This window comes from Pituophis catenifer, unplaced genomic scaffold, assembly GCF_029215685.1.
Source record: "Pituophis catenifer annectens isolate HBS135680 unplaced genomic scaffold, rPitCat1.0.hap2 SCAF_2, whole genome shotgun sequence".
Taxonomy (NCBI): Eukaryota; Metazoa; Chordata; class Lepidosauria; order Squamata; family Colubridae; genus Pituophis; species Pituophis catenifer.
This window is the reverse complement of record NW_027256882.1, coordinates 96,345,486-96,358,248: the sequence shown is the minus strand read 5'-3', so window position 1 is coordinate 96,358,248 and position 12,763 is coordinate 96,345,486. Positions and strand designations below refer to the sequence as shown.

The 12,763-nt window shown below is 37.1% G+C and overlaps 1 protein-coding gene across 2 annotated transcripts in view; it reads right to left on the bottom strand.

Moving 5' to 3' along the window:
* The window catches only part of CCDC69 (coiled-coil domain containing 69), a 47,552-nt gene that overhangs the window by 14,220 nt on the left and 20,569 nt on the right, over positions 1-12,763 (bottom strand). Inside the window, exons 2-4 of one of the 2 annotated variants that reach the window (XM_070937205.1) lie at positions 10,378-10,637; positions 6,676-6,860; positions 5,240-5,321 (exon numbers count right to left, since the gene is read on the bottom strand). In XM_070937205.1, the coding sequence (XP_070793306.1) occupies positions 5,240-5,321; positions 6,676-6,860; positions 10,378-10,426 (316 nt within the window). In that variant the 5' untranslated portion in view covers positions 10,427-10,637. The remainder of the gene's footprint in view (positions 1-5,239; positions 5,322-6,675; positions 6,861-10,377; positions 10,638-12,763) is intronic. The other variant, XM_070937204.1, reaches the window with a different exon arrangement.

Sequence of the window (12,763 nt, the reverse complement as noted above, 5' to 3'; positions counted from 1 at the left end):
CTATCTTGGAATGTTAATGGGTTGAATTCAGCACAGAAAAGGAAGAAAATATTTACATATTTGAAACAATTTAATAATGATATAATTTGCTTACAAGAAACACATATTACAACTCAAGATCAGAAATATTTGATAAATTCAAAATTAGGAGTGCATTATATATCTTCAACTTCGCAGAAAAAGAATGGTGTGGTTATTTATGTAAATAAAAAATTAACAGTAAAAATTATAGAAGTAGATTAAGATGGTAGGTTTGTAGCAATTGAATTGCTTACAGCAAATGGTCAAATTCTTTTGATTGGAATTTATGCTCCTAACCAACAACAGGATTGTTTTTACAAGATGTTACATACTAAAATATTGCAATGGGACTATAGATCTATTTTATTTATGGGAGACTGGAATGGAGTAATTGATTCTAAATTAGATAAAAAGAGCTTGGCAAAGTCTAGAATTAGACTACCGCAGACTTTTTTTGATATGAAAGAAGATATGGAACTAAAAGATGTTTGGAGAATACATAATCCGAATGAATTGGATTACACTTTTTTTTCCGATAGACATAGATCCTTTTCTAGGATTGATTTTATTCTGTTGTCAAATGATTTACTTATTAAGACAAAGAGAACAAAGATTTTTCCAAGAACTTTGACTGACCATAGCCCTGTATGGATAGAAATTGAGATGGATAAGGTTGAGAGACGTTCTTGGAGATTAAATGAGAACTTGTTTAGATATGAAAAAAATACAATAGAACTTAAAAAGCATTTGAAAGAATTTTTTGAAATAAATTTGAATAAAGGTACCCCAATTGAAATTGTTTGGGACGCTAGTAAAGCTTATATGAGAGGGGTACTTATCTACATGAATTCTAAACACAGACTGTTCCGACAAAAGAAAAGATCTGAGTTGGAAATGGAAATAAAGAATAAGGAACAGTTACTTATTAAAAACCCAACAGATGAAAGAATAAGAAGTGCTATAAAACTTTTGAAAGACCAATTTCAAATGCTCATGGCGGAACAAGTTGCAACAAGTTTACAATACGCAAAGCATAATACATTTTGCAATGCTAATAAACCGGGCAGATGGTTGGCTTACACACTGAGGAAAAAACAAAGTATACGGACTATTGATAGTATTGACATTGGAGGGAAAGAAATTTTTCAACAAAAATTAATTAAAGAAGCTTTTGTGGATTATTATACTAAATTATATGCCAAAGAAGAGGTGCAGAATGGACTTATAGAAAAATATTTAAAGGATAAGAGAATTACAAAAATTACTGATCAACAAAAGGAAAGAATGAATTACCCTATAACAGTGGAGGAGATAATAGCAGCAATTAAGCAGCTAAAAACAGCTAAAGCGCCTGGCACGGATGGTTTGACAGCAGTGTATTACAAAACTTTACAAGCTGAAATGGTGGAACAACTTAGAGATTTATTTTGTAATATTCAACAAGGGGGTAAAATACCCCCATCTTGGACAACTGCTTATATATCTTTGATACCAAAGGAACAAGTTGGTCCTAAAAAACCAGAGAACTACAGACCAATATCTCTTTTGAATACAGACTATAAAATTTATGCGAAGGTATTAGCCAACAGGTTGATGCCAGTAATTCAAAAAGTGATTCATGAGGACCAAGCGGGATTTATTGAGGGCAGATATATGAAGGATAATGTAAGGCAAGTAATAGACTTATTGGAATATCTTGATAAGAATAAACAGATTTCTGCAGTGCTGGTTTTCTTGGATGCGGAGAAAGCCTTTGATAGAGTGGATTGGAACTTTCTACTAAAGACTTTAAAAAAGATGGGCTTTGGGGACCAATTTATACAGGCGATTTCAGCAATTTATCAAGAGCAAAAAGCACAGATTATTATTAATGGAAGTTTGATGACAGAGTTTAAAATTGAAAAAGGAACAAGACAGGGATGTCCGTTGTCCCCACTTTTATTTATATTAACATTGGAAGTCTTGCTAAATATAATACGGGACTCAAAAATCTTGAAAGGTATAGTGATAAGGCAAGAGGATTATAGAATAAAGGCATTTGCAGATGATCTGGTTGTTACCCTATCACAACCAATGGAATCAATAATCCTGATGAACGACATTATACAAGACTATGGTAGAGTTTCAGGTTTTAAACTGAACTCAAAAAAGACTAAAATGATAGTTAAGAATATGACACAAGATCGTAAACATGAGCTTGAAAGGAGGGCAGGTTTTGAAATTGTACCTAAGGTAAAATATCTTGGAATTCAGGTTGCAGAATCAAATATGAAATTGTTTCAAAATAATTACGAGGTGTTGTGGCGAGAGGTTCAGAAAGACATGGAGACCTGGAAAAAGCTGCAACTGTCTTTACTTGGAAGAATAGCAGCAGTTAAGATGAATATTTTGCCAAGATTTCTGTTTTTGTTTCAAATGATTCCGGTGCTTAAAAGTGATAAACAACTGAAAGTCTGGCAGTCTGGTGTGAATAAGTTTGTCTGGAACGAGAAAAAGCCGAGAGTGAAATTGAAAATTATGCAAGATGTTCCAGAAAGAGGAGGCCTTAAACTCCCAAACCTACAGTTATATTATGATGCAGCAGCTTTAACTTTAACAAGTGACTGGTTTGGAAATAAAAAGGCTGGAATATTGAATGCAGAAAGTTTTGATCTTGAATTTGGATGGCATGCTTATTTATTTTATGATGATAAAGTTGATAAAGTATTTAAAAGTCATATACTCAGAGATTCTTTGATGAGAGTTTGGAAGAAGCACCGACTCAAATGGGATTATAAAATACCGCTATGGCTGGATCTTGGTCATACCTTGTGGAATACAAATATAATGTCACTCGGGGGGTTTTTATACAAAGAGGTTCTTTTTACAGATGCGGGCAGATGGCAGCTGAAGACATTGCAGACACTGTTGGACGAAGGGATTAATTTAACCTGGTTACAATATAATCAATTACAAATGAGATGGAAAGAGGACCAAAAAACTGGTATTATGTTGCATGAGGAAGAATTGGTTAGACATATAAGAGAGAAAGGTCCAATGCATATTAAAAGGCTGTATAATGTTTTGTTAGAAAGAGATTCAGAAACGGAATTAGTTAAAGATTGTATGATTAAGTGGGCACAGAATTTTGAAGAACCAGTGATGCTGGAAACTTGGGAAAAAATTTGGGTTCAGAATGTTAAATTTACACAGTCGCAAAACCTGAGAGAAAATTTTTATAAAATGTTTTATAGATGGCATTTAGATCCTAAAAAGTTGTCATGTATGTACCCTAATGTTCAGCCAAAATGTTGGAGATGTGATTGTGTAGATGCTACATATTATCATGTTTGGTGGACCTGTAGGAAAGTTAAGGCTTTTTGGATAAAAATTTGGTGGGTCATGCAGAATGTTTTGAAGAAAAAAATTCAATTTTCTCCACAATTGTTTTTATTGGGTATAGTTAAGGGTTTTACACGGGGTGAAATAAAACTAATATTGTATATGATAACAGCAGCTAGATTGTTGATAGGTAAATATTGGAAGAATGAAGCTTTGCCTACTATCGAGGAATGGACTTTGAAGATGGCCAGCTTTGCAGAGATGGCGAAGATTTCAGCGTATCTAAAAGATTGTTCACAAGAGACTTACGAATGGGAATGGAAAAGGTGGATAGAATATGTTCAGAACAAATACCAAACCAGAAAGTATCAAATAGCTTTTATTTGAAAATAATGTATTAGAAATATTTTTATGTAAAGAGACAAAGAGGAAAAATTATATAGGGGGAGGGATGGGTTCAGGTTTATATATTAGTGTTATTAGTTATGAGTATGTAATAGGGAAGTCTGGGGGGGGAGGGTTAGGGAGGGTTAGGGTGGATGGGAAGTTTGGGGAGGGAGGTGGGGGGGTGAAAAAAGGGGTGAAAATGTAATTGTAAAACTTTTGCAATAAAAAAAAAAAAAAAAAAAAAAAAAAAAGAATTGAATGATGGCAAATTGGTTTGGGGAGATGTCATACCGGTGATGAGCCAAGGGTTTCCTGCAAGAATCACCAATTGCTAGAGAAATCAGTAGGCACCATTTTCTTTATAGCAAAATTATGACTAAAGCTTTTTTAGAGGTGATTAAGTGATCAGTCATTAAAAATTGTGCTCATGAATGTGATGCTATTCCTGCCATTTCTTGCTGAGTCTCTGTGGTTATTATTTGTGCTTTGGTCACTCGGCCACCTTTTGGTATCCTTCCCATAAAACTGGAGAAAGAGGCTTGTTAATTATGCTGATAATAAAGGACAGCTATCTGTGACAGGTAGGACCCAAAAGTAAAGCACTGAGAAGCAGAAGATCCAATGGACAATTTTGCAACCTCACTATAGGAGTGTTAGACCACCAGAATTAAGCCCATCAAGAAGAGCAATATGTATTATTATCAACAGGTTTATTATCAATCTGTATTATTATCAACAGGTACAGTATATGTAAACAGAAGTTTGTTCTGAAGGTCTTTCATTCAAACAAAGTATTAAACTGCAAGGCAAGGGATTCCCAATGTCTTTGGAAAGCCCCAAAGGACATCTGCACCTCATACCAGGTCAGATAGGTGGCCAGTCTCCTACTTCCTTCCCCTAAATATTACCATCTGATGGCTGCCTTTTCTGTAACGGCCCCTGCCCTAAGGAACACCCTCCCCCCTGAACTTCGGCAGGTCTCTGCCCTCCTAGCCTTCCATAAAGCTTTGAAGACCCAGCTTTTCCCCCAAGTGATGAGATAAGAATAGGTAACTGCACATTAGAAGTTTGACTTGGTGTCAGGTGTTTATTGCTTTTAATTTTTATTCATTTATTTGTTCAATTTCTATGGCCACCCAACTCAGTCAACGATGCTATTAATGTTTTAATATGTTTGGTTTTACAGTTTACTGTGGTTTTTATGCTGCTTGAACTTTTGATTCAGAGATGCCCAGGGTTGTTTATAAAAGGGGTGGGTATATAAATGTTTTAAGTAAATAAATAAAACCTGGACCTATCTAGATGTGGGGAGCCACAGTTATTTCATTGCCAGCCTTCATCTTTAATGGCAGAAACTTGCCAGACTCGTTTTACACTAATCTGGATGATTATTATTATTTCTGCCTTTTTATATATATAACTCAGGGTGGCATACATTGGTGCTTTATTTTAAAAAAGTCAGAAACAGAAGAAATGTCACAAATACCATAAACATGTTTTAGATTCTTACTTTGGAGTGTTTCCTCCTGTTCCCTCTTCAACGAATCATATTTTTCAGAGAATTGTTTGCACTTTAAATCCTCCTTCTCTACCTAAGGGAGGGAAAGCTATAAAAGGTTAAGCTGTAGATAAATTAAAAAATACATTATTATCATAAAACATGCATTATAATTTTGAGCGGTTTGTCTCAAATTGTCTCTTTTAGATTACAACTCTCAAACCACCCAGTTGACTGAAATGGGAGTGGCCAGATTAGCATTTTAATTTTATGCAGCTTTATGAATAACCCTAATGAATCTGCATCTGAATACACTTGCATAGGATTTTGAATAGAGACTGATGATATTAGAAGCATTATTTTCTCCTAGTTGAACATCAGATCAAACAGATTTGGTAGGCTTTTAAAATGGGGGGGGGGAACCCATGCTAAAAAAAAAAGGATCAATTGCAAAAAGTGTGTTTTTATCATGGAAAATTGTTAATTATTAACAAAGCACTGTGGCACAGAGATAAAGAAGCAGACCTGATGGATGAAAAATGATATATTAATTAATGTTTAGTTCGTATCCATAGTCAACCAACAACCTATGGCTGTTAAGAATATTCTAGTCTGTTATAGTGGCAAATATCTGTAGCTTGGGTGTAGGATGAGGGTGAAGGTTCGTTCTCTGAGCTTGTGGGTTGGTTTCTGAACATTTCATTACCAGGCTAGGTAATATCTTCAGTGGATTCTGATGTCAACATATGATGATTTAGGTAGATATAGTATAGCTCATTTTCAGTAATGATGCCCATATCTCACAAGTCTTGGGTGGTAACTATTGGAAATCAGCTAGTTACCATTAGCAGAAACTGGCCCATGGTCTACTAACACAGGAGACAAATAATAAAGCTGTTAACTTTGTCTCCATAGCAACACTATCTCAGTGCGTTTTTTAGAAAATTAACTCTCTTCAGTTTGATCAGCTTCAATTAAAGTAGAAAGAAGGAAATAGGTAAACTTTCCCCAACTTTGGGGAAACCCACAGGGATGTCTCTTGTAGTACCGCTCTCCACAAAGAGTGAGAAAAGGGGAAATAGTAGGAAAGGACATGCGCAGTTGTGAAATTGATGAGGTTTCCACTGTACAGGGAGAAGCTAACATTTTTATTGGTGTTTTTTTAAAGATCCCAAGTGAGTTCAAATATGTGGTCTTTAAAAACAGTGAGTTTAAACCAACTGAAATAATATAACAGAGTTGTTCATCTTCGAATACGAAAGTACTCTACTCAGGTGACACAAAAAGGGGAGCCACATAAATCCTGAGTTTGTATGGCGTCCCTAAGGGGTGTATTAGGGGCTTATCTGAATCTGATTACTGCAGAAAACAGAAGAAACAAAATTCAAAGCTGAAAGGAAATACACGCGAGCACCTAATTAGATGCATATTGAATGGGCAGGTCTAACCTGGAGTTGAATATGCTGGCTAAGTCTGTGAGTCTCAGCATGGTGAACTTCCTTCAGACAATCTTCCTCTTCCTGTTGTTGTTGTTGTTGCTGTTGTTGCTGGAGCCTTGTAGTCTCCTCCATCTGCTTCTCCAACAGTGCAGCCTTCCTTTTTTCTGCTTCATTGTGCAAATAATCTGTGTTGGCTTGTTCAAGGAGATGGGAGAAAAGAAGAATTACATATCAGTGGCTTTCTTTTCCCTTTCGCCATCTTGATTGTTATACTATTATTTTTCACCAACATTGTGATCAAAGTCCAGTTTATTATCTAAAAGGGTTTTTGGGAACAGATACTACATGCTCTATAAATACAGGTAGTCCTCGATTTACGATCACCATTGAGCCCCAAATTTATGTTGCTATGTAAGACATTGTATTAAGTAAGTTTTGTCCCATTTTGAAATCTTTCTTGCCACAATTGTTAAGGGAGTCGCTGCAGTTATTCAGCTGGTAAAACAGTTGTTAAATGAATCTGGCTCCCCCCATTGACTCTGCTTGTCAGAAAGTCGCAAAAGGTGATCACATGACCATGAGACACTGCCACAGTCATAAATATGAGTCAGTTGCCTGCTTGAATTTTTGTCATGTGACCATAGAGATTTCACTACAGTCATAAGTATGAAAACCAGTCATAAGTCATTCTTTTCGGTGCCTGAGTGTTGTGATCCGCCAGCAGCCCTCGGAGTGGAGTCAGATAGTGAGGAGGCTGGGGAGGACCATGGGCCAGTCACAACACTGTTTAACTTTGAACGGTCACTAAATGCACTGTTATACATTGAGGACTACCTGTACAGAAGAGCATGAATTTCTGAAGAATCTTCTGGGATATCTGACATTGCTAGCAAGACTGCTCGTTCAGTCACACGCAACGTCTAGGATCCTTCTAGAAGAGCCTGTGAAAAGCATCAGATATAAACTGGAAGTAACAAATGTTCATTTCTGTACATGCACGATTTGCTGGAGGACCTTAAACAAGCTACTCTCTCATACCATTTGTAATCAGTGACAGATAGGAATATTGGTCTGTCATGCGGTTAATGAGGGCTTATGAATGTTGTATGCAGTACAGAATATAGGAAGAGGGTTACATAAACCTGGATCCCCATGCATCTTGTCAGGAATTAAAACTCCCTAAATTCAGAGGGAATATGCAAAGAATGAGCTGCGGGTATCAATAGGTCTTTGATCAAACCAACGGATGCCCTTGAATATACAGTAGTGGCCAAAATTGTGGAAACCTTTTGGGAAAAGTATATTTTTGAGGTTTGATGGCTAATAACACCACTTTTTAAAGGAGTTTCAAGATAATCATATTCCACTGCTGGAATGCCCTGGGAATAGCCCAGACCTTAACCCAATTGAAAATCTATGGCGCCGACTAAAGAAACTTGTTAGTCAGAAGTGACCCAGCAATAAAACCCAGTTAATAGAAGCAATCCTTCAATCTTGGTTTCACATTATAACAGCTGCAGAACTAAAAGACTTGGTTCACTCCGTGGGAAGACATTGTAAGGCCGTAATTCATACTAAAGGTTATCCAACTATTAACTGACATGGTGATAATTTTTGTATATCTCGTTTTTTCTACGTGTTTCACTTTTCTTCTTTATACTGTAACTGCTACTCTAATAGCAAATCCTTCATAAAAGTTATTGCATTGCATTCTTGATTAAATTATCTTTCCACTGATACATAATTTTATGGTACTATTCAAAAAAAAAAAGTGGTGTTATTACCGTAGCTAGTTTAAGAAAATACACTTTTCCCAAAAGGTTTCCACAATTTTGGCCACTACTGTAGAATTCTGTCCTGAGTACCACTGCTGACCTAAAACCTGGAAAGGAGGTTCTTTAAAATCCCAGATGAACCCAATTAAGATTTATAAATGAAAACAGACTCTTTTCGCTGCAGCCTTTCCATTATTCACCACTGTATAAAGGAACCTGGCTGAGCTATAATAAGCGCTAAATGCTGTTCATTTAAACAACTGGAATTTGGTATTGCTTCTTTGTTGGGAAAGCCATAGAGATTTGTTTATTTAGAGCAAAAGATTGGTATACTATGAACTAGTGAAAAATACCTATTTATATTTCAATTATAAACATTCATACTCCATGAGAGCAACAATACTGTTTCGATACATAGCTCAAGAGCTAGAAAGAAATATTCAGTATAATTCTATTACATGCTTCGGCTGATGGGAACACATTTGTCAGCAGAGTGCAGAAGAATCTGTTTTCTTCTATCCAAACACTCTTTTATGTACCCACAAAAATCTACTCTGGATGGGTGGGGAAGACAGCTCCTCCCAAATAGATTTGTGATCCTAAATGCTTAAAGCCTTGGCTTGTTTTTAAAAAATGAGTGTATTGCATGCAGACTGATGTTCCCTGTGTGTAGAAGTGCAACGTTGAGTAACGGAGTTCAGTATTTTCCTCAGCTCCTGCCCTCACTTCCTCTCCAAGGTAGCTTTAAGAACTCTGTTAGGTTTTTACAATAATAACTCTGGAGCAAAAGCCTTTGGAGCAAAAAAACCCTCAACGAAATGATTAGAATAGCCTCTCAGTACAGTACATTTGATAGAATACTCAAGGATTAGTACATGGAGCTAATAAGGCAGGGAAGGCATAAAACTCATTCCAGAATCTAACATTATTTAACTGTACTGACATGTTCTGCAATGGTTCTCTGAGCATTTCTTTGAATCCCTCCCAATTTTTAAATCTGTGTTGAAAGCTCACCTCTCCCAAAGTTTGCTTATTTCCCCCAGTGATTGACTGGGTTGGAATTATCTAGGGAATTTTCAGCCAGCCCATCTGCCAAAGCTTTTGAACACTGAGAAGTTTAATCCTTAATTTAAGTGATCTAATTAAAGTCAATAATTAAACCTATCTATGACAAGAAATCAGAACAGAAATCAGAACATGGTCTCATACACACAATCCTGGATTACTATCCTACCCGTATGAACTCACATGAAATCGTTTTCTCAAACTGAGTTTATTCCAAAATCAAATTTATGATACACTCAAGACTACAGGTAGTCCCCAATTTACAACCACAATTGAGCCCAAAATTTATGTTGCTAAGTGAGAAATGTATTAAGTGAGTTTTGCCCCATTTTATGACTTTTCCTGCCACATTTGTTAAGTGAACCACTGCAGTTGTCAAATTAATAACATGGTTGTTAAATGGATCTGGTTTCTTCATTAATTTTACTTGTCAGAAGGTCACAAAACATGGTCACATGACCCCGTAACACTGCAACCATCATAAATATGAGCCAGTTGTTAAGATGTAAATCACGTGACCATGGGGATGCTGCAACGGTCATAAGTGTGAAAAATGGTCATAAGTCATTTTTTTCAATGCTGTTGTAACTTTGAATGGTCACTAAATGAACCTTTGTAAGTCGAGGACTACCTGTATTTTTAAGGATACCCTGCTGCTGTTACCTTCAGACAAGTACACCAGTCATTATTGGTACTTTATGGTTATGTTGTATAGAACATGCTACAGAAGAGGCTGTATTAGGCTATATGTCCCACTCTGTAAGAAGTTGTTTAATATATGCCAGTGATGGCTAACCTTTTCCGGACTGAGTGACCAAAGCACATGCATCATTTTCTGGATCACAACAGATCAGATGTACACTCAGCTTACTATAGATGGAATCCATCTGCAAGCTCCAGATCCACATTTCTGTGTCCATATTAGGACAAAGTCTTTCTTAGGTCACCATCAAGTTCACGAAAATATACAAGCTATCTCTCAGCTTCTGCGAATGCCTTATGCAAACCTGGAATATCTAGTTTGCAGAGTTGTTTATATGCAAAACTTTTAACACAGCACTCGGTGTAAGACAGGCAATTTCATGCCAGATATCTGTTCAGAATTTAAGGTAGAATTCGATTTCTTTGAACCTGTGAATTATAAGTGCAACAAAAGCAACAGCAGAGCAAAATGGGAAAGGAGAATATAAGAAAAGGAAACAGTCAAAGCCACTTCATGCACAGCTTGATGCACTAAATAAAGAATAAATAGTTATCTAAGGTTTTCCCAGCAACTTGAAGAGCTCTGGCTAGGAACTTTGGGGTTAATATGTCACTAGGTCTGAAAAATCTACATTTCAAAAAGTAACTACTTGTTTGCAGAGATGAGAGTGCATGACTACTCAGGAACATCAAGGAGAAGATGATTGTCAAGTCTTGACATATTACTTTTTTTTTTTTTTTTGCTTTAATTTATATGCTGCCCTTCTCCGGAGACTCAGGGCGGCTTACAATGCGTTAATGCCATTACTTGGTTCTACTCAAAAATATATTTGTGTTCACATATAGCAAACAACCAAAGGCTCCCAAATTACCTTTATTTACTGTAACAGGCTACTGACACAGAGGGAGATGTTTTATTATGATTGCAATTCCCAGATGCTATGTCAAGAACCACCAATGGCTTTGTGAATAGTAGGCATCTTGAGATAATGGGTAAGGGTACAAGGGTACAGAGCAAAGGGCTGTCTACGTTATGTGGAACAAATGTGGTTTGAACAAAATTTATTTGGTAAAATCTCTTTATCAAATTAGAAACGAATGCTTTATGTCCATCAACCAGTCATTATTCTGTTGTATATCATTAAATCTCTCGTAATGGCCTTTAACTGGGGGAAATGGTGCATCATTGAGCAATAAATTTTGACCCAAGGTACATCAAATGGGCTAACTTACAGAATGCATCCAAAATCCAGGACCCATGACGCCCGAGGGAATGATACGTGGGGAAGTCGTGGCTGCTTCAGTTTCAAATTTCCATGATATTTTTCCAGCCAGTCTCACAATCCCTTGATTCCTCCCCCATCCTACAGCAGCCACTTACCCATGAGCAGAGAGGGAAGGGAAAGGAAAGGGAGTGTGATTTCTGATGCTTGCTGCCAGATTCCCAGAAGGAAACTCAATAGGGAAGCTGGCAGGAAATCAGAAGTCGCACTCACTCCGTTTATTCTGTTTTTTCTGTTTGGATAAGGACATATGACCCAACAGGTCACAGGTTGTCTAGTATTTTCTAAGTCCCTTCTGAAGTAAAACAGTATCCCTGTATTTCTTGATCTACAGTGCAAGAGAGCTGATAGCCTCCTGATGCTACAGATTTATTTATTTATTTACTTTTATTTGTCAAGTACATATTAGATAATATATATAAGTATAAGCATGAATTGAATACATAAAATGAATACAATTAAAGGGAACATTAGGACAGGGACGGTAGGCACGCTGGTGTTCTTATGCATGTCCCTTACGGACCTCTTAGGAATGGGGTGAGGTCAACAGTAGCCAATCTAAGGTTAAACTTTTGGGGGTTTGGGGATGAAACCACAGAGTCAGGTAGAGAATCCTTGGTATCTCAGTAAATATTTATGCATAATAGCTTCAGTTCTACAACTCACAATCCCCTAACTGTGAAGAGGGTCCATTCAAGAGAAACATGTTTAGAGAGGAAGAATTGTTAGCCTCTTTTCACCACTTTTATTCTGCAACTCCTCCATGCTGAGTTGAGGATCCAATAATGTTTTCATGGGAGGGAGTATGGGGGAAAGCAGAGATATAAGCTCAATGCCATCTCCAATCTTCTACTTTTTAGCATGGAAGGAGGATATTTGAGGGAGTAATATTTGGATATTTGGGGATCATAATAAGCTGGTTTATAAAAGCCCAGTTTATTCCATACTTTGCAGAAATAGCTATGCTTGATCATATACTGTACAATATATACATATATAGTGTATATCAGGAATTCAAAGATGTAATGGTTGGGCCCGGAGGGTGGCGTCCCTCTGGTTGAAATGTGCCCACCAGGCTTCAGAGCAGTCCATCAGCCGAGGGCCCAGGGGAGGGGCGGGGGGGGTGGCGGTTATTATTAACGAGGATCTGGATCCGAGGGAGACCACTGTGCCTCAGATAGCCGGATGTGAGTCCCTCCTTGTGAGGTGGGGCCGTGGGGTTCAGATGGGCTTGTTGCTTACGTACCTGGCTCCCTGCCGCGTGGCAACAGC